The sequence below is a fragment of the Salvia splendens genome, chromosome 18 (genome assembly GCF_004379255.2).
Source record: "Salvia splendens isolate huo1 chromosome 18, SspV2, whole genome shotgun sequence".
Taxonomy (NCBI): domain Eukaryota; kingdom Viridiplantae; phylum Streptophyta; class Magnoliopsida; order Lamiales; family Lamiaceae; genus Salvia; species Salvia splendens.
This window is the reverse complement of record NC_056049.1, coordinates 16,747,735-16,773,932: the sequence shown is the minus strand read 5'-3', so window position 1 is coordinate 16,773,932 and position 26,198 is coordinate 16,747,735. Positions and strand designations below refer to the sequence as shown.

Sequence of the window (26,198 nt, the reverse complement as noted above, 5' to 3'; positions counted from 1 at the left end):
TATTTATTACGATTTTTTAAAAACAAGTGTAAAAAAGAAGTGACTTAACTTAGTTGGGACAGAGGGAGTACACAATATATAAAGTTTACCTGTCATGATTGCCATTTCTACGGATAGAAAGTTCAGTTGAATTATGACTAGTGGGGGATGAAAGAAGTAAGGAAGAAAAAGGAAACAATCAATTGGCTCAAAATATGAATCCAACGTGCAATTTAAACCATTCAAATAAGAGGGTCAATTCATAGTAGTTCGATACTCGAAAGAAACAATATTCAACGATATCAAAAGATAAATGAAACAACGTTCAACGGAAGCATTCGAGAAAAGAATAATACTATGAAGACATAATTTATTCAGAACATTTATTTGATATCTTCTTAATCGCCACGCTCAACATCCACCACGCTCGTCACAACTCAACCTGCACATAGGGAAAACACATGCATGGATAAGTTTTTGATGCACTCAGTGAACTTATGCCGAAAATTCATGCCATGTCATTTTTTAGTGAACTATGGTTTTTACTTAAAATACCAAGAAACACTAAAACCATTTCCATCATAAAAAGCGACTACATAGTCAAACATCTATCATCATCATCATCATACCATATCTGAACCTCGTCGGTGAAACGAGAATGTGGCCACATTCCTGATCACTGGACCAACCAAGTTGAAAGATGGCACACGATTCTCATCTGTGTACACTAGCCTGAGTAAGAGCTCATCCCCTAGTCAGACCCGAATTCATTAACCATCAAAGTCTAGTGGGACTCACTCCTAGTAGACGATCAGCTCATCAAAACCAAAACACTGCAAGACATAACATATTTGAAAGTTAACCACATCATTCGTCATTCGTTATTTGAGACATTCAAAAAATGTATACTCAACTTAATTATCACTCTTGTATACTCAACTTAATTAGGACAGAGTGAGTACTATAACTAATAATTATGTAATAGACACGTAATTCCATGTATTACAAGATTACGAAATCACATACTCCTATCGATTTGTCACTCATGGTGTTTGTATTGTACTCCCTCTGTTCTATAGTAGTGGAGTCATTTTGACATTTTTGATATGTTCCATAATAGTGGAGTAATTTTCCATTTTAATAAAAATCAACACATTTTTCTCACTTTTAATCTCTTTTACTTTATTCTCTCTTCACCTCTCTACTTTTTTTATTTCCTACTTTATTCTTACTTTACTTAACTTACTTAAAACATTTTTTCTTAAATCGCGTGCCAAAAAAAATATCTCTCCAGCAGCAAAATAAAGGGAGTATATTTTATTATTATAAGTTTACAAGCATACTATAAAAAAAAGCTATTTTAACGGAGTGGTGAAGTGAAAATAGGCTTTAATATTTAACTAGTCAATTGCCCAAACTAAATGCTAGAAAAAATACTATGAAGAGTGTATAAACTAGTCCACCCAGTGTAGTGTAATTACTACATAACTTTCTATCACAAAAACTAAATGAGAGAGTAATTGAGATGATTCAAACTAGCATTATGTATGCCAGAGAAGTTACAATATACAAATAGTAGAAAATTAATAATTACAACTTGACTATAAATAGCTAATTAATTGCAAGACCACATCCACAGAACCTTGCTAACAAAAAAATACATACCAAAAGCTGGAAAACTAGACACTTGAGAACACCTCTCTCCCTCTTTATCATGATGTTAGAGCAGCATGATTAGTCATTGGCTTCTTGTGCAGGCCATTCATGCACGCTTGGTTCGGTCGGGGAGGCCGGCACGTAGGGGACGAAGCCACGGCCACCAAAGACGGGCCGCATGAAGGCATTGTCGAATTTCCTCCAGTAGTAGTGAATGGTGCGGCTGGGGGTCGTGAGAAACATGCGCAAGCTGCTCGGGTGGACTGCAGGCTGCTGGTCCCCATGAACGCCCGACGCCTGCCCGCTTCCGTTGAAAAGTTCGGAATCAGAATCATGACTGCCAAGAAGTGGCACAGCGAAGGACTTGGGACTGCCTGGCTCTGAAGACATAGATCTGTTGAGCTCTGAAGATGAGGGCATCAAGAATCTCACCAATGGTTTTGTGATCAACCCACACACCTGCATCAATGCAGGGGATTATCGACATGTTTTTCTCCTTTAGGATTATCAAATTATCCAAATTTTGTGTAAAATCCTCCCATCAATGATCCGAATTACTTGAAAATGATAGATGGCGAGGATTCGTTGCGAAAGCAGTTACCCCATACTAGGAGGAAAATGAAGATGTCTTACCACGGTGCTGAAGAGCACGACCGTTATGGTGCTGGTGATCATGATGGCATTGCCACGTAACTGGGTGTGGCCTGCCCTGGTAAACTGGGTGCAAAGAAGAAGACAGTCAGGTTAATACGATATGGATGGATGGGTACCCGACGAGTATCTTGTGTAAGACGGTCAGAGGGCAGATGATTTGGATCCATACACTGTACTACAAACTGGATGGAGCAGAGGATTTAACCTGGTTGTAAGCAAGAGCCATGGATACAGCACCTCGCATAAGTCCAGACCACCATATGGTAATCTGCAAATCAAGGTAGGTGAAACCGTGCAGATGAAGTAGAAATAGGTCTAACATAGCTTGAATGACGAATATAGAGTCTGTACTTGCTGCTTAAAGCCGATTTTCTCACGTGGAGACTTGTTGAAGTTGGATAAAATTGACAAGGGAAAAACAAAAGCTGCTCTTCCAACCAAGACCAGTCCAAGTAGGATTGCACTGACTTTGATCGAGGTTTTCGGGCTGAAAAATGGACAGGGTGAAGTAATAATATAGAAAACTCATATTTCAGGAAAATGGCACCATGTGTAATACTTGCCTGTCACTTACTACCGTCCACTTCTCAATGTCCAGAGCATCCATGCCAACATACAGAAATATGAATGTCTCAGCAACAAATGACATTGTTGCAAAGGTGTGTCTGCAATATGGTTGAAGATGTACTTTGATGACAAGAACACATGAAGCAAAGAGAAGAAACAAAAGCAACAGCAGAAAGAACTTGATCGAATGGTCTAAAAAGTTTAAGGTTATGTCGTACTTAGTTGTAACTCTCGAGTTCTGAGTCACATTATGCCAGGTGTAATGTGACATTACAATCCCACAAAAGAAGACCGTGAGGATCCCACTTAAATAGAATAACTGCAATACGACTCTCAAGTTATAGAAAGGTTTAATCCCATAATGCTAGAATTTTGGACTCAATAAGCTGAACCTTATAAGTAGCAAAAGAACTTACTTCTGCAGACATGTATGATAGGTAAGCCATGAGCATCATGATTGCAACCTCACGATCAGTTGAGTGCCTGCACAATTTCAGACCAGCTGTAATTTTGTTTATATTTTTAAAATCATCAAAGCAAAAGAGTATTAGGTTAGTGAAGGGCTCCACAATTTCAGACCAGCTGTGCAAATTCAATTTCTTAGATGTCTTTGTAAATTATGTAAGCTCTTGTGAAGTAGTGAAATGTCAATATATTTTATACGAGACAAAGGAACACTATTACTACTGGCACTGACCTTCCAAAATAAAGCTTCTTTATTATATATGCGCTGAGCAGTCCCAGCTGCAGTACAAACAAAACGTTGAGTAGCACGTAGTAAATGGTATTTTGGAAGATAAAATGTATTCACACCTCTCCCCTGGGAAAAGAAGAGGGAAAAATAACTCACGAAAACTCCTAGCACAGTGCTTGAGATAAATAAATAAATGAAATCCCCAATCAGCTGCAAAGCTATAGCTGAATTCATACGAGAAAGATCAAAATCCTGGATTGCATTGAAAAGCACCACTGATGTTGCATCATTTACAACGCCTTCTCCAAACACTAAACTGTATAATAGTGGAGTCTCATCCTGACTTAGCACCTGTGACATTACAATATATGTTGCTTCAGCCCATAAAGAACTTTTTCAATTAGGATTTCAACAGCAAACAAACACAGCGATAAAGCCATACTGGACCTGCAATGTACAGACAGAATCTGTTGCAGCAAAAATAGCTCCGATTGCTGGAAATACAAAAGGCTGTTAAAACCAGAGATGAATACAGATATTTAAATGTGTGTGTGTGGGTGTACAGGCAAAAGAGAGAAAAGGAAAGGGAGAGGTTTTACCAAGATAATCCCCAATTTCAAGACCAAGATCCATTTTCTCAAAAATGGTAATAGCACCTGTCGTAACATATAAGATTAGAGTAACACCATGGTCAATTTTACATCTCCCCAGATAAAAAAAATTAAGGAAAAAGTTTTAGAATATAATAGTTCCATTCCCAGCACAAACTAGTGCTATTGTCCTCCTCTTTTTGATGTCTCTCTCCATTCACACAAACAGAAGTACAGAACCATCCCTCAAGATGTATAAAAATACAAAACAAGTATGTAAACTGATTTCAATAAGTTGTAATTCTATGTATGATTTTTATCTGAAAATAGCATTGCAAAGTTGCAAATAATTTTTAGCAGTTAACTATTTATCTTGAGCTTTTCCACTCCCAGTTAGTGAGGAAAGATGAGAAAAAGCTCAAAACAATGTAGAAACTTCAATGAAAGTTATGAAACAACCGGTGCAGATTTTTCTTCACAAGGAAGTTCACTGCATCAACTCACACAGGGTCTTACATTTTCACATTAAAGAAATTCAGTTTAAACTCTATGAAAGAAAAGTACTCCCTCCGTCCCAAGGAAGATGACCTCTTCCTTGGGCGGCAAGGAGTTTTATGCATTTATATTTGTGTGTTAAGTGGAGAGAGTAAAGTAAGAGAGGGGGAATAAAGTAGAGATAAAGGTGTTTCCATTTATAGTAATGAGTCATCTTGGTTGGAACAAACTAAAAAGTAAAGTGAGTTATCTTTAATGGGCCAGAGAGAGTACATAAAAGGTACACGACAATGTACAACTTGAGCAATAGAGGATAAAAGAATTATATGTCTATAGGCAAGAATTACCTTGCTTGTGGCAATAGTTAACCATAAGTGAGATAGATTAAGGGTTTAGTCCTTACCAAGTGATATGATTGAGAAAGATACCAATGTACCAATTGCTCCAAACATCATTATAGTCGCAAAATTTTGGAAGAATTGCTTCTTCTTAACCTGGAACCTGATTTTTAAATTGAGCTATGAAGCACACTCAAAATATAATAAATACTTTAGAAGGTCACAACAAGTAAACCATAGAGTGGAGAAGACGTTTGTTTTATATGCCTAATCAATCATAGGGATATTGTAAAGAAACATGCTAAGGACACATCTCATCTAAGGAAGATGTGCCCTTAAATTAGGAAATCACACATGCGCGATTTTCATAATTAAAAAAAAATAAATATAAACAGTGTAATGTTTATAACCAAGCAGGACCTATAGAATTCAGCATTGGTGTAAATGAAACATGAAACAATATTCCAATAAGATATAGTAGAAAAATCTTACCCAGCATTGAAGATGATTGGAGGAAGGAGATAAATGAAGAAGAGATCTTCGCTGAAGATAAAGAGGTGTGAGCTTTTCCCTCCACTTAGAAGTAAAATCATAACTCCGGTTCCCACGCCCTGTCAATTCGAGTTGGTGGTGATCATTTAAAGGATCAAATCACAAATGCATAGAAGAAAAGTACTCACAATTAAGAGGGCAGTGATGGATTCATTCATCCAAGGACTTTCCTCCAATAGATGACCGATCACAACACTCGCGCAGAGGAGAGTCACACACAGGGTAATCGATACCACAGAAGCATGATCTGAGGTGGTTAAATTTCTCACCGCCTCCACCACGGATCCCAAATCAATCCCCATCGCCTCCTATTTTCAAACTAGGTTTCCTCTCAGAATGCGGCGAATCGACGCCCAAAAACAGCCGAACACCGGAAATGCAGCAGAGCAAAGAGTTTCCTCTCGAATTTGAGAGATGAACAGACAAACGAAAAGGAATTGAGAAATTTGTAGCTTCGAATATTAGTTTTTTTTTTACGCAAAAGTTATTTCAATGAACTTCTCTACGTCGATTACGCTTAAATTGGAATGGAAAAGGAAAACATATACGCTGATTAGTGAAAGAGAAGGAAAATCGAGACTCCATTTATAGAATATATATGTGAGAGTGACAACGATTGGAGTCTCCTACCTCTTCTTTTTATAGTATACGGAGAGAAATACTCCCTCCAAGCCATTTTTATTCTAATTTTAAAATTGATTGACTTTGGGAAGTAATGCGGAACTCATTTTTTGCATTAGTTATATAAAAAGTTATTCCTCTATCTTGGAAATTTTGTCATATTTTTATTTTGTCACATTTTTTCCATTTTCATCTATACCATAAAATTTATCACATTTCATTTTTTTACCATTTTTATAATGGATCTCATATTCCATTAACTTATTCTTACTCACATTTTATTATAAAACTAATAATTTAAAAGTAGGACCCACATCCTACCAATTTTTTCAACTCACTTTCCATTATATTTCTTAAAACTCGTGCCCGATTAAAATGTGACAGAATTTGGAGGACGGAGAGAGTATTAAAATGTGGAATTCGAATATTAAAAATAGAAGAATATAAACGATTCTTTAACTCGTGCACAATGCAGAATGTTTAAACGACTCTTTTAAATGATGAATGAAGGGATTAACTAAAAATGATAAGTGGAGCCACTGACGTACATTGGTGGAACCCAACATTTAGTCCAGGGACGGATCTATATGGTTGATAAAGGGACAAATGTCCCACCTAAAAAATTATGTAAGCTACTTTTGTTAGTTAATTTTTTTTAAATATCTTTATTCATGTCCCTTCTTAATTCATTAAAATATCTTTATATATATTTTTGCTCTACCTATATAGAATTTATGGCTCCGTCCTTAATTTATTCCATGTCGTCTATTTTCCTAGAGTTGATTAAGCATTTTGGCCCTTCACTAACATGTCCAAGCAAAGATGTTCACTGTTCATGAACCACCGGTTCCGGGTTGAGAGAATTGTGTACTGGAACCGCTCCCGTGAGTATATTTGGCGGTTTTGGTTTCGGTTTGGAATTGATGGTTTTAAAGGTCCTGGTTCCGATTTTGACAATTTCTTTTTTTTTTATGTCTATTTTGATATATAATTACTTCATTTTTGTGCCAAAACTTGACTTTGTTTTGTTATTTGTGTTATTTATCATTTAAAGATACATATACCTTTTTTTTCTAGTTTTTAAGTAAAGAAGCGTGTGCTTTTCCTTATATGTCAAGAATTGGGCTCAATGTTCACCTTCCTTCATTCATTACTGCTCGGCCATTTAATTAAGGGGAGGCCCGCATGGTTCCTTCAACATTGTGCCAGAAATAAATCTGAGGAATTTTGGTATTTACAAATCACGGTCGCACAGCTACATCAAGAAATAGACGCAAAGTTACAATTGTACCCCTCAAGTGGACCATCATCATTAATTTTCTCTCATTTGCCAAACTCAATTATTCCCAATTGAATCGAATCAGTCACCACCAACACTCCGATCGGTCGCCCTCAGATGGAAACGGTGAGCTGCGAGATCACCTCCGCGATCCACTAGATCATCGTCAACAACGTTGCCCTCCTCTCCTGCGCTGCCGCGCCATCTGTTTCCTCAAAGCACTCCACGGAGGAGGAGGAGACTATTTTTTTCAACAATTTCATTCATAAAATCAACGGTTTCTTAAAACTCGTGTCGGGTCAAAATGCATCTTTATAAGGCGGGCGGGCGAAGGGAGTATAACGTATAAATAAATTCAAACAGTATTAAAATGTATCACAAGTAGTTACATACTGTTAAGGGATAATTTCCCTTAACAAGATTCCGGCATCGCGATTGCGATTGTCGGAGGGATAAAAGGTAGTGGAGGTAGTCGCGGGAGCTTTGCAAGTCGATCAAACCAAGAACAATACCGAATTGAAATAAAAAAGTAAAAATAAAATAGGATGATTGTATTTCTGATTGATTGAGAATGGATACAAGTACTCCAATTTATAAGACTAGCCTAACTTACTTAACAAGAAAATAAATATACTAAGAATATATGGAAAGATATGCTAAATCAATTCTAAACCAAATAATAGATATATGAGGTTATTTTTAGTGATATACTCGTATCAACTCCCCCACGGTTAGAACATCTCCAATGGCGGCGTCAGCGTAGGCACGCCGATTTTTCGCTGACGCCGGTGCTGACGCCGAACCATTGCAGTCGGCGTCAGCGAAACCGGCGTCAAAATTGGGGCGCCTAAGCCGATTCTTGGACTGACGCCGATTCTGACGCCGACTCTCACGGCGCCATTGTAGGCCCCGAATCGGCGTCAGACCGGCGTCAAAATTTTATTTTATTTTTTAAAATTTTCGAAACACTATATATGCGCGCTTTGGACGTCATTTTCATTCGCACCACTTGTATTAACGAGTACTCTCTCTATCTTAATTTCTGTACAAGATCAACAATGAGAAATGGAGAACAACTACGAAGGTACTCTAGTGACGACCGGGTCTCAGACTCCCCCGGCTCCCGTGGGAGGTGGTTGGCCTCCGATGACCGGGTTCTACAACATGTACCCGTGGCAGCAGATGATGCCACCGATGGTAGCCGGGGGAAGTTTGCCGGCTTGGCAGGGGGTACCACCGATGCAACCCCCTATGCAGATGATGCCGGGGTGGGCACCTGGGATGCAGCCACCGGCGCAGCAGATGATGCCACCGCCGCAGGGGATGCCCGGGGGGAAAACGTCTATCGGCCGGCTTTGGATTTTTCCACCGGTTCTTCACACACATCGACCCCAACGGATGCACAGTACACGCCGTTTGAGAGCTTCTTCTTAGAGGAGTTGGGTTTTGATATTAACGAGGTTCCGGAAACCCCCATTCCAAGCCGGGGAGTAGGGCGGGGTCCGAGCGCCCCTAAGAAGCAGGGTAAGGCCAAGAAGGTCAGCGAGTCGTAGCAGCTGATGTAAATCAAATAATGTTAATTTTACTCCAAGATTTCTCCTAATGTTTATTTAAATTATGTATCAATTAATCATTAAAGTTTAGCAACGATTTAGCAACGATGGTTTGAGACACTAGAGTCATTGCTTGGACTTGGATTGCTTGTTGGATAACTAGATCTTAGGGAGCTGGTTTGTGTTCATACTTTCATTCTAAGTCATGTTCAAAGGAGAATGTGGAGTTAGCTTAGGTAATCTCTTGACTTGTGAGAGTTTTTATGATATGAATTCGAGGATTTCAAGAGTCTCGTCATGAATTGAAAACCTTTGTGCTTGATTGCTTATCTTGCTCGAGGACGAGCAAAGACTTAAGTTTGGGGGTATTTGATGTAAATCAAATAATGTTAATTTTACTCCAAGATTTCTCCTAATGTTTATTTAAATTATGTATCAATTAATCATTAAAATTTAATTATTATTTATTAGTTGATATATGCACATGTAGATTAGAGATATACGTATGGCACAAAGTTTAAATTTTGCAAGACTAAATTGAATTATATTTGTTTTGGCAGCAAATTAAGCAATGGGCCTATCAAATATTTAAAAAAAATAAAAGAGGCCCAATCATGAAGGTGGCGTGACGTGACCTATTTTGGAAAAGGAGGAATTCAAATATAAAAGGGGAAGGGGACGCTGCGTGGCAGGGGGCCGCTTTGGAGAAAAGAAAAACTGCAGATAGAAATTCCATTGAGCAATTGAAGAGAGGAGCGATTCTAGACGAATTCAGCGTGAGAAAATTAAGATAGAAGAGAAAGGAGAAAATTCCAACCATCATCTACTCTAAATTTACTCCATGGTTTCTAGGGTTTTATCTCCATTTATCATTGTTCTTGGTTTAATTATGTTAGGCTAAGAATCTTGTGTTACTCCAAACACGTAGTATGACATTTTGATTTCGTGATTTATTCTATGCTCGTTTTTATCTCATGTTAGTTATTACTACTTATTTGATTGAATGAATTTATTACTTTAGGTGCATCTTTAGAGATAATTCTATAGTCTTGATTTAATGCCTCTTTAGCTTGAATTGGGATGGATTGTGGTGGTAATGAATTATCAATTGGAATTGTTTAGATGACAACTTGATAATGGATTTTGATCGTAATTGCAATTTTACTTTGAATCTCGCGCTTCCGTAGGGTTCTTAGGATTATTGAATTTGGTTTAAAGAGTAAGTGTTTAGCTATTCTTTGACTAGTTGATGTTTAGCATGTTTAGTGCTTGCAAGGTGAATAATTTTAAATTTTCCCGAACGTATGAGATAGAATTGAATGCATAGGATTAATCCGTGTCTTGTTTACAAGTGTTCGGAGTAACATTTGTCTCACTTGTTTTAATTTGAATTCAACTTTATTGTTCATTATTTTCAAAAAACAAATTTCAATAAAAAACATTCATCTTTTCTGTTATTTTTATTTATTTGGAGTTAAACAAACTTACCTTCCCTGTGGATCGACACCTTAAATTACTACACACGAAGCTGTACTCTTGCAGTGAAGTGGTAATATTAGGGATAATTTTGTGAACTTGAGTGCATACCTATTCTGATTTAAAAAGACCTAAAATTACACATCAAGTTTTGGCGCCGTTGCCGGGGAAGGCAATAGGTTGTTTAACTTTCTGTTTTATTTTTATTTTTTATTTAATCTTTTTAATTTAATTTTGTAGGTACTTAATTCGTGTTCTTACGCGTGATAGCCATCTACCACGTCTGGACTCAAAGACGAAGGAGTGTTTTATTTGTGGTAGTATCTTTCTAATTCCTTGTGTTTTATTTTAAGTTTGCTAGTACACATTCCAGCACACACTTTTTCTAAGACTAACCCCAAAGTTGTCGAGAGTCTCGCTTTCGGTAGAATTGGTATATTTGAGTTGTGCTTGGTTTCTTTTCTGTTGTGTAGGTGTTCTAGAAAATTGAAAACAGAAAAAAAAACAGTGGATGCGAACCAGATCTAAGGGTACACCGTAATTTGGGTTATTGATACATCATAGAAGAGGACAGAATTCAGTTGTGATTGATACACATCAGGACTATCAGAGTCCAGTGGGAGAAAATCCAATTTTTGAAACAAATTTTGAGAGTAGTAGCAGTGATTCAGAAGCTGAGTCGATGGCCGAAAATAATAACAATGCTCCTCCTGTGGAAAAGTTCGGCGATACTGTCAGATCGGGAGTTGATCACTCGGGAAATTTCGCCTATGCTACGGATAACATAAGCATCCCACCTCACTACATCAGCTTGGTGAATGGTGGCACCTTGTTCCATGGCCGTGAAGACGAAGAGCCCATAAGCCACCTCAATGCATTCTACGAGTTGACCATGAACCACAGACCTGCGAATGTGCCACATGATAATATCAAGAGAGCTCTCTTTCCTTTTTCGTTGAGAGACAAAGCACGAGAGTGGTACGACTCACTTCCAGGGTACAATGTGGCGACCTTTGAAGATCTGAAATCCAAGTTTCTCCTGGAATATAATTCACCAATGAAGATCGAGAGATTGAGGGATGCCATCACATCTTTTCGGCAGCAAGATGATGAATCTTTTGCTGAAGCATGGAAAAGGTTTACTGAGATGTTGAGAAAGTGTCCCAGCCATGGTCTCGCTTCTGGCCGCGATCTTGTCAAATTTTACCAAGGCTTAAACAATGAAAGCATGGGACTTATAAATGCGAGTACTGGTGGAGATCTTGATAATAAGACACATGAGGAAGTGAGGACCTTGTTTCAAAAACTAGCAGATAATCAAAGAAACTGGTACAATCCAAGGAGAGGGGTTGAGAAGAAGGGAAATACCTTTGGAGCTTCAGTAGAATCTGAAAGAATGACAGCGGTTGAGGCACAACTAGCTAATATTAGCACCCAAATGACATCGGTGGTTAAAGCAGTATCTTCCATGCAGCTAAACCCACAACCTCAAATTGTTGCAATGGTTAGATGTGGACTGTGTCAAGGTAGGCATCATACAGATCAATGTCAAATGATCCAATCTCAAGAAACAGTTGAAGATGTGAATTACATAGGCAATAACCGCCAAGGTTTTAGCCAAGAGGATCAATTCAATAACAATCATCAGAACTGGAAGCCTCAACAACAAGGGAATTGGAACCAAGCTGGGTCAAGTAACAATGGTGGGAACCAATGGCGAAACAACTCCCAACCCTCTGGTTTTGATAAGAAACTTTCACTAGAAGATCAGATGGGACAGATATTCGCTTTCATGTCAAAGAGTCAAAAAGAGAATGATTTCTTCAAAGAGAAAACAATTGAGAAGTTTGGACAGCTCGGGGCCTCTATGAGGAATTTGGAAACACAAATAGGGCAGCTTGCTACAGCTTCTCATACAAGAACTCCCGGCACCATTCCAAGTGATACAGTGCCCAACCCCAAGAGAAATTAACATTGCAAAGCAGTCACCCTAAGAAGCGGAAGAAATTTGGATTCTATGCCTTTAATGGACGACCAAGGTACTTCCGGCATCTCGCACGCAGGGGCGGACAAGATGTTAGGCTTGCATTCCTCGCACGCAGGGGCGGACGAGGCATGTAAGGGAAGTCCCGCGTTGGTGCAGGATGCCCAACATGGTCAAGAACAGGCTTCATCCGGCAGCAAGGAACAAGGCGATGAATCTAAGTTAAATGGAAGATTTACAGCAGGAGAGAAAGACAAAAAGGTCAATGAGACAGAACCTAAGAAGAGCAAGTCCAGTATTCCTAATGACATTCCACCGCCTCCATATCCATTCACGAGAAAGAAGCGAGTGCGGCAAGAAAAGAGTTTTGAGTGGATGATGAATGTGATTAGAAAGGTGAATGTAGACATCTCATTGGTGGATCTTTTCACCAATTTCCCAAGATTCTCCAAGTTCTTCAAAGACATGATGGCGAACAAGGAGAAACTTCAGGATGAGGGGATTGTGACATTGAGCACAAATTGCTCACAGCTGATATCTGGAATCATGCCGACGAAGAGAAGAGATCCAGGAGGCTGCATCATACCATGTGAAATTGGTAACACGATTTTCACAAAGTGTTTATTGGACCAAGGTTCAGGAATCTCATTGATGGCATTGAAAACTGCTCGTGCCATTGGTTTGGAGGAAAGAATGGAGCCTATTGACATCGCTCTACAATTGGCTGATCACTCCATAGTGAAGCCCACTGGAATGGTTGAGGATGTCTTGGTTAAAATCGATAAGTTCATCATTCCCGTTGATTTTATTGTGCTCGACATGCCACAAGATAAAGAAGTGCCAATTTTATTTGGTAGACCATTTCTAGCAACAGGAGATGTATTGCTTGGAGCAAAGGATAACTCTGTCACATTCAGAATTAATGGTGAGCAACTGACCATCAATGTTGAGAAGGCCTATGTTGGTGGTGAAAGTGGTAAGGAAGCAAGAGAGGTGGTCATACTAGAGAGTCCGAAAGTGTAGGCCGAGGATGAAGAAGGTCGAGCCAACGACTATAAAAAAAAGGCACTGATTGGGAGGCAACCCAAGTCTTTTATTTTTCTTTTGTTTTTGCTTTAATATATTGGGGGTTTTGTTTGCTCAATTCTTTCCCTCAATATTTATTTTGAATTGAGCATTTTTTATTTTTTTATTTTTTTTTTTTTAGTAGGAGTGAAGATGGAGGTCGTGTCTCTGTTGTTGGAAAAAAAGAGTCGCCCAACCCATCCACCCATTAGCTTCACAATGACATGGGAGTATCTTTATACCTACCTTATATTTGTCTTCTACCTTGGGGACAATGTAGAATTTAAGTTTGGGGGAGAGGGTTGAAATTCTGCTTTGTGTGCATGTTAGTATGATTTCCTATGGATTGTTACTTGATCATACTTGTTGGGAGTCACTAAGTGGACTTAGCTTTTCCTGTGAACTTGTGCTATGAACTTAGTTGTCACTTACTTGCTTCTGGAGAACAAAGAGTCTTACTTGTTAATTTAGGAAAGAGTAGTGTTCTTTAGTGTCCGATTTCTTGAGCTAAGGAGAGAGAACTATTTCTGTTTTGAAAAATGAGTTTAAAAAAATCTATATGGTTAATTTGCATAATTTGAGTAGGACTTGAATATATTTTGTTGATGTCGATGCACAAAAATGATCTAGGCATTAGGACTAAAAGCCTGATTGCCAAAATATCACATGCCTGACCCTACATGAACCCCTAGCGAGCCAGTTTGAGCCTTATAGCCTAATTTCTTTGTTAAAATTTTGAAGTCACTATACTAGCCTACATGATATATCCTTTTGTTAGCCCTTCTTTTCAGTCCTTGTCACTAAAATTGAGGTGCTAGCACATCTTTGGGTAGTTGCTGTTGGTGGCAAGAAAAAAGGTCTTACGTTTATATGCTTGTTATGTAATATCCAATTTATGCTTGAGAAATAAAGTGCAAAGTTGCCAAAGAGAAAAAGAAAGAAAAAAGAGGCAGCCTGTTCATAGATAAAAAGCCAAGGCAAAAAAAAATCAAATTAGTGCTCGAAAGAAAGAAAAAAAGTAGTAGCGTGATTTGTTATGTTGAAAAATCTTAAGTTTGGGGGTGGTAAGCTGTGGAAATTTCATGCATAATTATTATGGAGCTTTGGGAGATGTTGTCCTATGGGATGTGCTAGTATTCTTGATTTTGGTGGAATGAGCTACTAACCAAATTTGATATCCCACCTTAACCAAAAGCCCCATTACAACCACAAATAAAGACCTTTTGATTTGTGCAAAGGTATTGACATTTTGTTGATGAGTTCTGCTTTGAGTTTTGTGGAAAGACCTTATAGATTTAAAATAGAGAATAGCCGAATGAACTTCTTTTGACGATTTAGCAACGATGGTTTGAGACACTAGAGTCATTGCTTGGACTTGGATTGCTTGTTGGATTACTAGATCTTAGGGAGCTGGTTTGTGTTCATACTTTCATTCTAAGTCATGTTCAAAGGAGAATGTGGAGTTAGCTTAGGTAATCTCTTGACTTGTGAGAGTTTTTATGATATGAATTCGAGGATTTCAAGAGTCTCGTCATGAATTGAAAACCTTTGTGCTTGATTGCTTATCTTGCTCGAGGACGAGCAAAGACTTAAGTTTGGGGGTATTTGATGTAAATCAAATAATGTTAATTTTACTCCAAGATTTCTCCTAATGTTTATTTAAATTATGTATCAATTAATCATTAAAATTTAATTATTATTTATTAGTTGATATATGCACATGTAGATTAGAGATATACGTATGGCACAAAGTTTAAATTTTGCAAGACTAAATTGAATTATATTTGTTTTGGCAGCAAATTAAGCAATGGGCCTATCAAATATTTAAAAAAAATAAAAGAGGCCCAATCATGAAGGTGGCGTGACGTGACCTATTTTGGAAAAGGAGGAATTCAAATATAAAAGGGGAAGGGGACGCTGCGTGGCAGGGGGCCGCTTTGGAGAAAAGAAAAACTGCAGATAGAAATTCCATTGAGCAATTGAAGAGAGGAGCGATTCTAGACGAATTCAGCGTGAGAAAATTAAGATAGAAGAGAAAGGAGAAAATTCCAACCATCATCTACTCTAAATTTACTCCATGGTTTCTAGGGTTTTATCTCCATTTATCATTGTTCTTGGTTTAATTATGTTAGGCTAAGAATCTTGTGTTACTCCAAACACGTAGTATGACATTTTGATTTCGTGATTTATTCTATGCTCGTTTTTATCTCATGTTAGTTATTACTACTTATTTGATTGAATGAATTTATTACTTTAGGTGCATCTTTAGAGATAATTCTATAGTCTTGATTTAATGCCTCTTTAGCTTGAATTGGGATGGATTGTGGTGGTAATGAATTATCAATTGGAATTGTTTAGATGACAACTTGATAATGGATTTTGATCGTAATTGCAATTTTACTTTGAATCTCGCGCTTCCGTAGGGTTCTTAGGATTATTGAATTTGGTTTAAAGAGTAAGTGTTTAGCTATTCTTTGACTAGTTGATGTTTAGCATGTTTAGTGCTTGCAAGGTGAATAATTTTAAATTTTCCCGAACGTATGAGATAGAATTGAATGCATAGGATTAATCCGTGTCTTGTTTACAAGTGTTCGGAGTAACATTTGTCTCACTTGTTTTAATTTGAATTCAACTTTATTGTTCATTATTTTCAGAAAACAAATTTCAATAAAAAACATTCATCTTTTCTGTTATTTTTATTTATTTGGAGTTAAACAAACTTACCTTCCCTGTGGATCGACACCTTAAATTACTACACACGAAGCTGTACTCTTGCAGTGAAGTGGTAATATTAGGGATAATTTTGTGAACTTGAGTGCATACCTATTCTGATTTAAAAAGACCTAAAATTACACATCAGCAGCCGGTTGAGGATAGCGGGGTCCGGAGGAAGTGGACGGACGCGGAGAACGTTGCGCTGGCCAAGCCGTGGGTGAGTGTCTGTGATGATCCTCTCGTTTCGAACAACCAGAGGATCGTCAACTTGTGGGCCAAGATAGCCGCAGCCTACAGGGCATTTTGCCCTGAAGGGAGACCGCGCACCGGGGAGGAGTGCCGGAAATGCTGAGACCGAATCAGGTCTGCCGTCTCTCGATTTTCGGGTTTGTACGCCAATGCCCTCCGCATGCGGACCAGTGGCCAAACAGAGGAGGACTGCAGGAGGATTGCGGAGAGAGCCTACCCGGATCCCGGGAAGTACTACGACTTCACCTACTGGACCTCCTACCTTGTGCTCCACGAGTCGGAGAAATTCCAGGCAGGTGTCGAGGCTGGCTGGCCGAAGAAGCAGAAACTGAACTATACCGGTGAGTATAGCGGCAGCAGCGGTGGTTCCCACGACTTCCCCGAGATGGCCCAGGAGCTCCCGACCCCTTGTTCGTTCGGGCGCAACGGGAAGCGAGGGGGGCACCCCGAGTTCCCAGGAGGTCCAGTCGGCATCCCCCCTCGGCAAGTCCATCGATGAGCTCAAATTCTTCGCGTGTCAACAAACGCGCGCTCAAATGGTCAAGACCTTAGCCGATTTCCGGACGGCGGTGGACCCCGAGGAGAAGACTTATCTTCGCGTATTGATCCGGAGCATGCGTGAAGAATTGGAGTGGTTTCAGAGGGATACCGGCGGGAGTAGCGGCGGCGTTGGGGGCGACAGAGGCGGCGGCGGCGACGACGGAGGCGAGGAATGATTTTTTATGTATTTTTTTGTACTTTTTAATTTTTGTATTTTTTTTAAATTAATGTTCTTTTTTATAAATTATTGTACTTTTTTATAAATTTTAATATTATTATTCGATTTTCCTGTATTTGTCTCGTAAATTAAATTCCGTATGTTGCTACGATTGTAAATTAAATTATATAATTGTTATTAGTGATGTGGATAGGCTATGGGAGGGCTATGATAGGGCAGTTGCATGTCCAGATGATGTGGCAGGAGGATTTTAGTGCAGATAATGTGGTAGTGGGAAGGCTATGGGAGGGCTATTGCATGTCCAGAACCATTGGAGATGCTCTTAAAATTCACCTTGTCCTCAAGGTGAACACCAAGAAGCCACAAAAAGTGTCGACGAGGATTGCTTTGCGAGTGCTTTGCGAGGTATACCCCTGGATCAAAAGCATACTGAGGAGAATGTTTGGTAATGAAGCTCAATATATACATGAGACAACAAGCAAAACCAGCTATCTTTCGCCCCTGTTTCTCTGCCAGAGATCCAACGATGGATCCGAACACTGCGAAAGAACCAAATTCTGCAATAGAAAGCTGGACGATTCCACTCGTCTCAAAACCATATGTACTGTATTGGTAGTAAGCATATGGATCATGCAACCATTCACCAACTCCATCCTTTAGGAACTTGTGGTTCTCTTTAAAACTAATTAACATATTTGTAAAATTGGCACTGTAATCAAGGTTAGCTTCTGTAATAATAGGGTCCATGCCCACTGCTTGCCATCCATCATCGATGAATTTAAACTCTGGTGGTGCTACACCTACAATCAAACTTCTTGCTCCTTCCTTAACCCTCTTCCCTTCGATAAATGACACAAAAACAGAAGCTGGAAACAACGATAAAGTTGCAGTCATTACCTTGAGATACATTGCAATAGGAGCATACGACTTCTTTGGTGCTTCGTCAATTATGGTGGGGTTTTCAATCACCGGCTCTGCATCATCCCGAGCCTCATCAACATCCTTCGACACATGAACATCTTCTTCTTCAATTGCTGGCAAGTCCCCATTCTCTGGGAGGTTGTACAGTTCTCCAGAAACAACTTCTTCTGCAGATGACGTGCTCCACTCAGAATTAATATTCCCCTGAACTCGGACAAGAACTGGCTCTTCGGGAACATGAACTACAACATTATGGACCGCCGCTGGGCTAACACCAATATTATTCACATAAAGTGAATCAACGGTGTAAGGTGGGGCAGCAGCGGGCAGCATCGCCAACGGTGGATGCAGTACCGAATCAGGAAAGGGTGATCGCGAAGGTCGAGACACCGGCCGCCAATCATAATAAAACTGAGATGTTCGCCGCTGACCATCAAGTTCGTATCCAATCGGGGGCAAGGTCGAACATTCTGACAGCGTGTATGAATCTGTCACAACGTTGTTGGTGTGACCGGTGGTGGGGCTTTGGTGCAGCGTGAGGGGATCCAAGTTTGGATATTTATGTGGACCAAGGGCAGTTGTGGACCAAGGGGAGTTGTGCGGCGGGTAACTGTCAAGATTATATGGAGGCAACGGTGGCTGGTAGGGCGCGTGAGGTGGCTGGGCGGCGGTGTACAACCGGGATTGGTCGGGTGGATCAGGTTCGGGCCGGAGCGGAGAGTGCGTTGCTGCTGCCCTGCACTCATGCTCAACCAATCAGGTCTCGAGCCGAGCGAGCCAAGCGTGGATATACTCCAACGTTGCTGCTGTTGAATTCAGTTGCAAGCCTTGGGATGCTTGCGATATATCCGGCCATGAGCGAAGATTGACTTCGGCCATGAGTTCGAGGATGAAAGCACCAATTGTTAAGGGATAATTTCCCTTAACAAGATTCCGGCATCGCGATTGCGATTGTCGGTGGGATAAAAGGTAGTGGAGGTAGTCGCAGGAGCTTTGCTCGTCGATCATACCAAGAACAATACCGAATTGACATAAAAACGTAAAAATAAAATAGGATGATTGTATTTCTGATTGATTGAGAATGGATACAAGTACTCTTATTTATAAGACTAGCCTAACTTACTGAACAAGAAAATAAAGATACTAAGAATATATGGAAATATATGCTAAGTCAATACTAAACCAAATAATAGATATATGAGGATATTTCTAGTGATATACTCGCATCAACTCCCTCACGGTTAAAATTTACCTTGTCCTCAAGGTGAAAACCAAGAAGCCACAAAAAGCGTCGACGAGGATTGCTTTGTGAGTGCTTTGCGAGGTATCCCCCTGGATCAAGAGCATACTGAGGAGAATGTTTGGTAATGAAGCTCAGTATATACATGAGATAACAAGAAAAACCAGCTCTCTTTCGCCCCTGTTTCTCTGCCAGAGATCCAACGATGGATCCGAACACTCCGAAAGAACCAAATTCTGCAATAGAAAGTTGGACGATTCCACTCGTCCCAAAACCATATGTACTGTATTGGTAGTAAGTATATTGATCATGCAACCATTAACCAACTCCATCCTTTAGGAACTAGTAGTTCTCTTTAAAACTAATTAATATATTTGTAAAACTGGCACTGTAATCAAGGTTAGCTTCTGTAATAATAGGGTCCATGCCCACTGCTTGCCATCCATCATCGATGAATTTAAACTCTGGTGGTACTACACCTACAATCAAACTTCTTGCTCCTTCCTTAACCCTCTTCCCTTCGATAAATGGCACAAAAACAGATGCTGGAAACAGCGATAAAGTTGCAGCCGTTACCTTGAGATGCATTGCAATAGGAGCATACGACTTCTTTGGTGCTTCGTCAATTATGGTGGGGATTTCAATCACCGGCTCTGCATCATCCCGAGCCTCATCAACATCCTTCGACACATGAACATCTTCTTCTTCAATTGCTGGCAAGTCCCCATTCTCTGGGATGTTGTATAGTTCTCTAGAAACAAATTCTTCTACAGATGACGTGCTCCGCTCAGAAACAATATTCTCCTGAACTCGGATCAGAACTGGCTCTTCGGGAACATGAACTACAACATTATGGACCACCGATGGGCTAACACCAATATTATTCACATAAAGTGAATCAACGGTGTAAGGCGGGGCAGCAGCGGGCAGCATCGCCGGCGGTGGATGCAGTACCAGATCAGGAAAGGGTGGTCCCGAAGGTCGAGACACCGGCTGCCAATCATAATAAAACTGAGATGTTCGCCGCTGACCATCAAGTTCGTATCCAATCAGGGGCAAGGTCGAACATTCTGACAGCGTGTATGAATCTGTCACGACGTTGTTGCTGTGACCGGTGGTGGGGCTTTGGTGCAGCGTGAGGGGATCCAAGTTTGGATATGTATGTGGACCAAGGGGAGTTGTGCGGCGGGTAACTGTCAAGATTATATGGAGGCAACGGTAGCTGGTAGGGCGCGTGAGGTGGCTGGGCGACGGTGTACAGCCGGGGTTGGTCGGGTGGATCAGGTTTGGGCCGGAGCGGAGAGTGCGTTGCTGCTACCCTGTGCTCATGCTCAACCAATCGGGTCTCGAGCCGGGCGAGCCAAGCGTGAATATACTCCAACGTTGCTGTTGTTGAATTCAGTTGCAAGCCTTGGGATGCTTGCGATATATCCGGCCATGAACGAAGATTGACTTCGGCCATGAGTTCGAGGATGAAAGCACCAATTGTTAAGGGATAATTTCCCTTAACAAGATTCCGGCGTCGCGATTGCGATTGTCAGAGGGATAAAAGGTAGTGGAGGTAGTCGCGGGAGCTTTGCCCGTCGATCAAACCAAGAACAATACCGAATTGATATAAAAACGTAAAAATAAAATAGGATGATTGTATTTCTGATTGATTGAAAATGGATACAAGTACTCCTATTTATAAGACTAGCCTAACTTACTGAACAAGAAAATAAAGATACTAAGAATATATGGAAAGATATGCTAAATCAATACTAAACCAAATAATAGATATATGAGGATATTTCTAGTGATATGCTCGTATCAACTCCTCCACGGTTAAAATTCACCTTGTCCTCAAGGTGAAAACCAAGAAGCCACAAAAAACGTCGACGAGGATTGCTTTGCGAGGTATCCCCCTGGATCAAAAGCATACTGAGGAGAATGTTTGGTAATGAAGCTCAGTATATACATGAGACAACAAGCAAAACTAGCTCTCTTTCGCCCCTCTTTCTCTGCCAGAGATCCAACGATGGATCCGAACACTCCGAAAGAACCAAATTCACAAACTCCATCCTTTAGAACACTCCGAAATCAATACCGAAAGAACCAAATTCTGCAATAGAAAGCTGGACGATTCCACTCGTCCCAAAACCATATGTACTGTATTGGTAGTAAGTATATTGATCATGCAACCATTCACAAACTCCATCCTTTAGGAACTTGTAGTTCTCTTTAAAAGTAATTAATATATTTGTAAAATTGGCACTGTAATCAAGGTTAGCTTCTATAATAATAGGGTCCATGCCCACTGCTTGCCATCCATCATCGATGAATTTAAACTCTGGTGGTACTACACCTACAATCAAACTTCTTGCTCCTTCCTTAACCCTCTTCCCTTCGATAAATGGCACAAAAACATATGCTGGAAACAGCGATAAAGTTGCAGCCGTTACCTTGAGATGCATTGCAATAGGAGCATACAACTTCTTTGGTGCTTCGTCAATTATGGTGGGGATTTCAATCACCGGCTCTGCATCATCCCGAGCCTCATCAACATCCTTCGACACATGAACATCTTCTTCTTCAATTGCTGGCAAGTCCCCATTCTATGGGAGGTTGTATAGTTCTCTAGAAACAAATTCTTCTACAGATGACGTGCTCCGCTCAGAAACAATATTCTCCTGAACTCGGATGAGAACTAGCTCTTCGGGAACATGAACTACAGCATTATGGACCACCGCTGGACTAACACCAATATTATTCACATAAAGTGAATCAACGGTGTAAGGTGGGGCAACAGCGGGCAGCATCGTCGGCGGTGGATGCAGTAACGGATCAGGAAAGGGTGGTCCCGAAGGTCGAGACACCGGCTGCCAAACATAATAAAACTAAGATGTTCGCCGCTGACCATCAAGTTCGTATCCAATCGGGGACAAGGTCGAACATTCTGACAGCGTGTATGAATCTGTCACGACGTTGTTGGTGTGACAGGTGGTGGGGCTTTGGTGCAGCGTGAGGGGATCCAAGTTTGGATATGTCTGTGGACCAAGGGCAAGGGGAGTTGTGCGGCGGGTAACTGTCAAGATTATATGGATGCAACGGTGGCTGGTAGGGCGCGTGAGGTGGCCGGGCAGCGGTGTACAACCGGGGTTGGTCGGGTGGATCAGGTTCGGGCCTGAGCGGAGAGTGCGTTGCTGCTACCCTGCGCTCATGCTCAACCAATCGGGTCTCGAGCCCGGCGAGCCAAGCGTGGATATACTCCAACGTTGCTGCTGTTGAATTCAGTTGCAAGCCTTGGGATGCTTGCGATATATCCGGCCATGAACGAAGATTGACTTCGGCCATGAGTTCGAGGATGAAAGCACCAATTGTTAAGGGATAATTTCCCTTAACAAGATTCCGGCGTCGCGATTGAGATTGTCGGAGGGATAAAAGGTAGTGGAGGTAGTCGATGGAGCTTTGTCGGTCGATCAAACCAAGAACAATACCGAATTGATATAAAAACGTAAAAATAAAATAGGATGATTGTATTTCTGATTGATTGAGAATGGATACAAGTACTCTTATTTATAAGACTAGCCTAACTTACTGAATAAGAAAATAAAGATACTAAGAATATATGGAAAGATATGCTAAATCAATACCAAACCAAATAATAGATATATGAGGATATTTCTAGTGATATACTCGTATCACGTACCATACCATTAATGATTGTAGATGTCATTCGAGGAATCATTTTACTATAAATGTAGGAATCATTTTACCATTGAGAATCTCGACCAAGGAAACCTACTTTCTTCCATATGCACATGCAAGACATAAATACATATTCACAGACGACATGCAATTCCACAAAGTGATTTATACACAACTCACGATCATCAATTCACGCACACAATACATGGTAGTTTCATTTTTTTTACTTATACATGGACTATTTGGGGATCTTCTTGGAGATAGAGTAGAGAGAGAGGAGAACGAGGAGAGCAAGCACGACCGAGGCGAAGAGCGAGACAGCAACGGAAGCTCCGACGTACGTACAAAACTTGTCATAAACATTGCAAACTTTACCCCATCCCAGATGAGAATTTCCCTTCAAACCAGTGTAAGCAATCGCACCTGCCGATCCAGTTGCTGCGCTCACAATTCCTAGCAGTAGCTGGATTTATACAAAAAACAAAACAAATATAGCGCATCCGTATAGGGCTAGGGAAAAATACCGAAAATACCGAGTTTTCGGTATGCCGTGATTTCAGTAAGGTAATGATATGAATTTTCATATACCGCGGTATACCGAAATTCGGTATATGCCGTGAAATATAAATATAATTATGTATAAAATATAATTTATATAATTTTAAATTATAAAATTTATTGTGAAATATTAATATAGTTATGAATAAAATATATTTTTAAATTATAAAATCTAAATAATATTCTAAAAACTCAAATTATCTATTTTTATTGATGTTGAAAGTCAGGTATACAACAAAAGTACAGTATACCGAACTTCGGTATGGTATATCAAAAATGAGGTACGGTATCGGCATGGAATTTCGCTATACACGAAAATAAGGTATACCGACCTTCGGTATACCGAAATTTTTTATGAGGTGAATGTATGAATTTTTCGCATACCGCATTTACAGTAAGGTATACAGTATGGTGGTTTTGGTAAGGTATACCATACCTACCCATCCCTAGGTATAGATGGATTATGATTTTAAAATAAAATCTATTGATCTTTTTGCATACAGTTTTTTTAAGATGGAACATTTTTTTTAGTTCACAAACTTTGTCAAATATCAATTTTTGGTTCATAATGTTCGAAAATAGCTTTTGAGGTCCGTTAACTTCGACTTAATATAATTTGAGCTACTTCTTCATTTTTTCTGGAAAAAAATACCCCTAAGGAGAGTGAGTATTTAAAGTTGAAAATCTTACAGCATCAACAATGATGAAATGAGATGAGATTTGTGGGCAGAAGCCAGGTTTGAGGAGAGTATAAAATGACAAGATTGTGGTGATGATGCTGTACAACCCCGCAACTGAGAGTGCTGCTACAAAGTATCTGCATTTTAATAACTACAACAAATTAATTTCATACTAATACTTAATTAGGATATCATATACTATAAGCCAAAGACAGTAATCTCGAATTAAAGTCAAATTAAGCATAATTTATTTACGGTGGCATTGCTTGTGATGGCACAGAAATGACCAACTACTTTTTGTGGTCTTCCACACCAACATGTGTGGTAGTCAAAGATTATACATATGTACATCAAAATATTAGTAGTTTTAATTTATATAGTCTCACTCTGACTTAGTACAGATTTGAAAAAATTGTTTGATTTTATAAAGAAAAATAAAAAAATGAGTTAGTGAAAAATTTGATTTTATAAAGAAAAATAAAAAAATGAGTTAGTGAAAAATGGAATGAGGACTCCACTTTTATATATTGATTTTATACTAGAATGTTAGTGTAATGATTTATATGAATGGTGGGTCCACAATTACTTAGAATGGAAGAAAGGTAAATGTGATTTTAAATTACGGACACCCCGAAATAACAACATGAGATATTTTTTCACGGACTAAGGGAGTAATTTCTTTTTCTTTTTTCCCCTACTAATTATCAGGTAATATCTATAGTCCATACATATAGAAATACTAAATCACATGAAGCTCAAAATCAATCAAGAAATATTTTCCAAAACTTTCTAACAATTCCAAACAAATATATAAAATAAATTTAACTATATTTTCGTTCGCCAAGATTTCAGAAGGTAATATATACGCAACTCCAAATATATTTTGAGAATTTTAGAGACGCAAAAATTATTGTACTATGCAACACTAATTTCACTTAGTTTTTCTTGTATGTAGGTATCATCAAACATAAAAATATATAGCACACAATTAGTGTAATTGTGTTGTGTGTGCATATGTATAGATAAGTATAACTGACATGAGAGCTGGTGAGTAGTTGAACTTGGCATCTCTTGAATTCACTGTTTCCTTGCTGGCAACAATCACCACAACCGCCACCACCGCTGAAGCAAACAATAAAAATCGCAGCACCACCTCAGCTACGGCGAGGTAATTCACCGGTGCTGCTGCAGTTTTCACCTCCGGTGGTGGCTCACTAAGCGGCACTTCCTCCACCGGAGCCTCAACGACCGGCTCCGGCTCCGGAACTGGTGGGATTTCTGTGGAGGAGGTCATGCTGTAGTTGGTGTATGGTTTTATTTTTGTAGTAGTATGTGATTTAGATTTGCATTATGATTTCAAATGATGTGCTATATATAGAAGGTTATGGGTTATTTTTGGTTGGGAAATGGGAATTCTGTACATACACGCTAAGTGATTTTATAATGTTGTTTATGTTTATCTAAAGGCTACTTACTTTACAAAACTGAGTTTTAGGAATTGTTAGTTCAAACTACATTGCAAACTCATGATCTTCCAACCAATTTTTGCTTTATCATATACTCTCGCACCACTATATTTTACTTTAAAAAAAAGAAGCACATCGACTGAATAAATCTCCATGTTTGAAATTTTAATTGGGAACAAATTCTTGATATGATAAGCGACTATTTATTAATTACCAGTGTCATCTTATACTATTTTATTTTATAATATACGACAAATAATTATTGGTCCCGTGTCATTTTATCTTGTAAACACTAGTAATAATTAATTTATAATTTTTTTTATTTAATGTAATATATATAATATGTTAGTTGTATGTGGGCCTCTCAACCAACAATATTGCTGGTTTCTTCTAAGAGCATCCACAACCGTGCTCTTGCCAGCGGCACGGTTGTGGGCCCGGGCGGTACTATTCATGCCTGC

The 26,198-nt window shown here is 39.4% G+C and overlaps 3 protein-coding genes across 4 annotated transcripts; 1 reads left to right on the top strand and 2 right to left on the bottom strand.

Moving 5' to 3' along the window:
- Positions 1–1,488: 1,488 nt before the first annotated feature.
- LOC121777109 (sodium/hydrogen exchanger 1-like) lies at positions 1,489–6,146 on the bottom strand. Of its 2 annotated transcripts, none has more exons than XM_042174249.1 (14): positions 5,654–6,146; positions 5,466–5,584; positions 5,039–5,136; positions 4,150–4,206; positions 3,998–4,044; positions 3,707–3,901; positions 3,554–3,600; positions 3,273–3,339; positions 3,075–3,175; positions 2,853–2,954; positions 2,641–2,776; positions 2,495–2,557; positions 2,269–2,352; positions 1,489–2,094 (listed from the first exon to the last, which is right to left on the bottom strand). In XM_042174249.1, exons 1-14 carry the CDS (start codon positions 5,825–5,827, stop codon positions 1,714–1,716), a joined length of 1,671 nt encoding a protein of 556 aa, XP_042030183.1. In that variant the 5' UTR covers positions 5,828–6,146; the 3' UTR covers positions 1,489–1,713. The 2 variants fall into 2 exon arrangements, 1 of the variants encoding a protein (XP_042030183.1); XR_006045368.1 differs by having other exon boundaries at positions 2,046–2,094; positions 2,459–2,557.
- A 4,990-nt stretch (positions 6,147–11,136) lies between these two features.
- Positions 11,137–12,426, top strand: LOC121776819. Its single transcript, XM_042173982.1, has one exon. The coding sequence runs from the start codon at positions 11,137–11,139 to the stop codon at positions 12,424–12,426; it is 1,290 nt and encodes a 429-aa protein (XP_042029916.1).
- A 10,684-nt stretch (positions 12,427–23,110) lies between these two features.
- LOC121776407 (CASP-like protein 1) lies at positions 23,111–25,624 on the bottom strand. The gene is made up of 3 exons (XM_042173583.1): positions 25,309–25,624; positions 24,282–24,408; positions 23,111–23,496 (listed from the first exon to the last, which is right to left on the bottom strand). The coding sequence occupies exons 1-3, from the start codon at positions 25,563–25,565 to the stop codon at positions 23,272–23,274; spliced, it is 609 nt and encodes a 202-aa protein (XP_042029517.1). The 5' UTR covers positions 25,566–25,624; the 3' UTR covers positions 23,111–23,271.
- Positions 25,625–26,198: the final 574 nt, after the last annotated feature.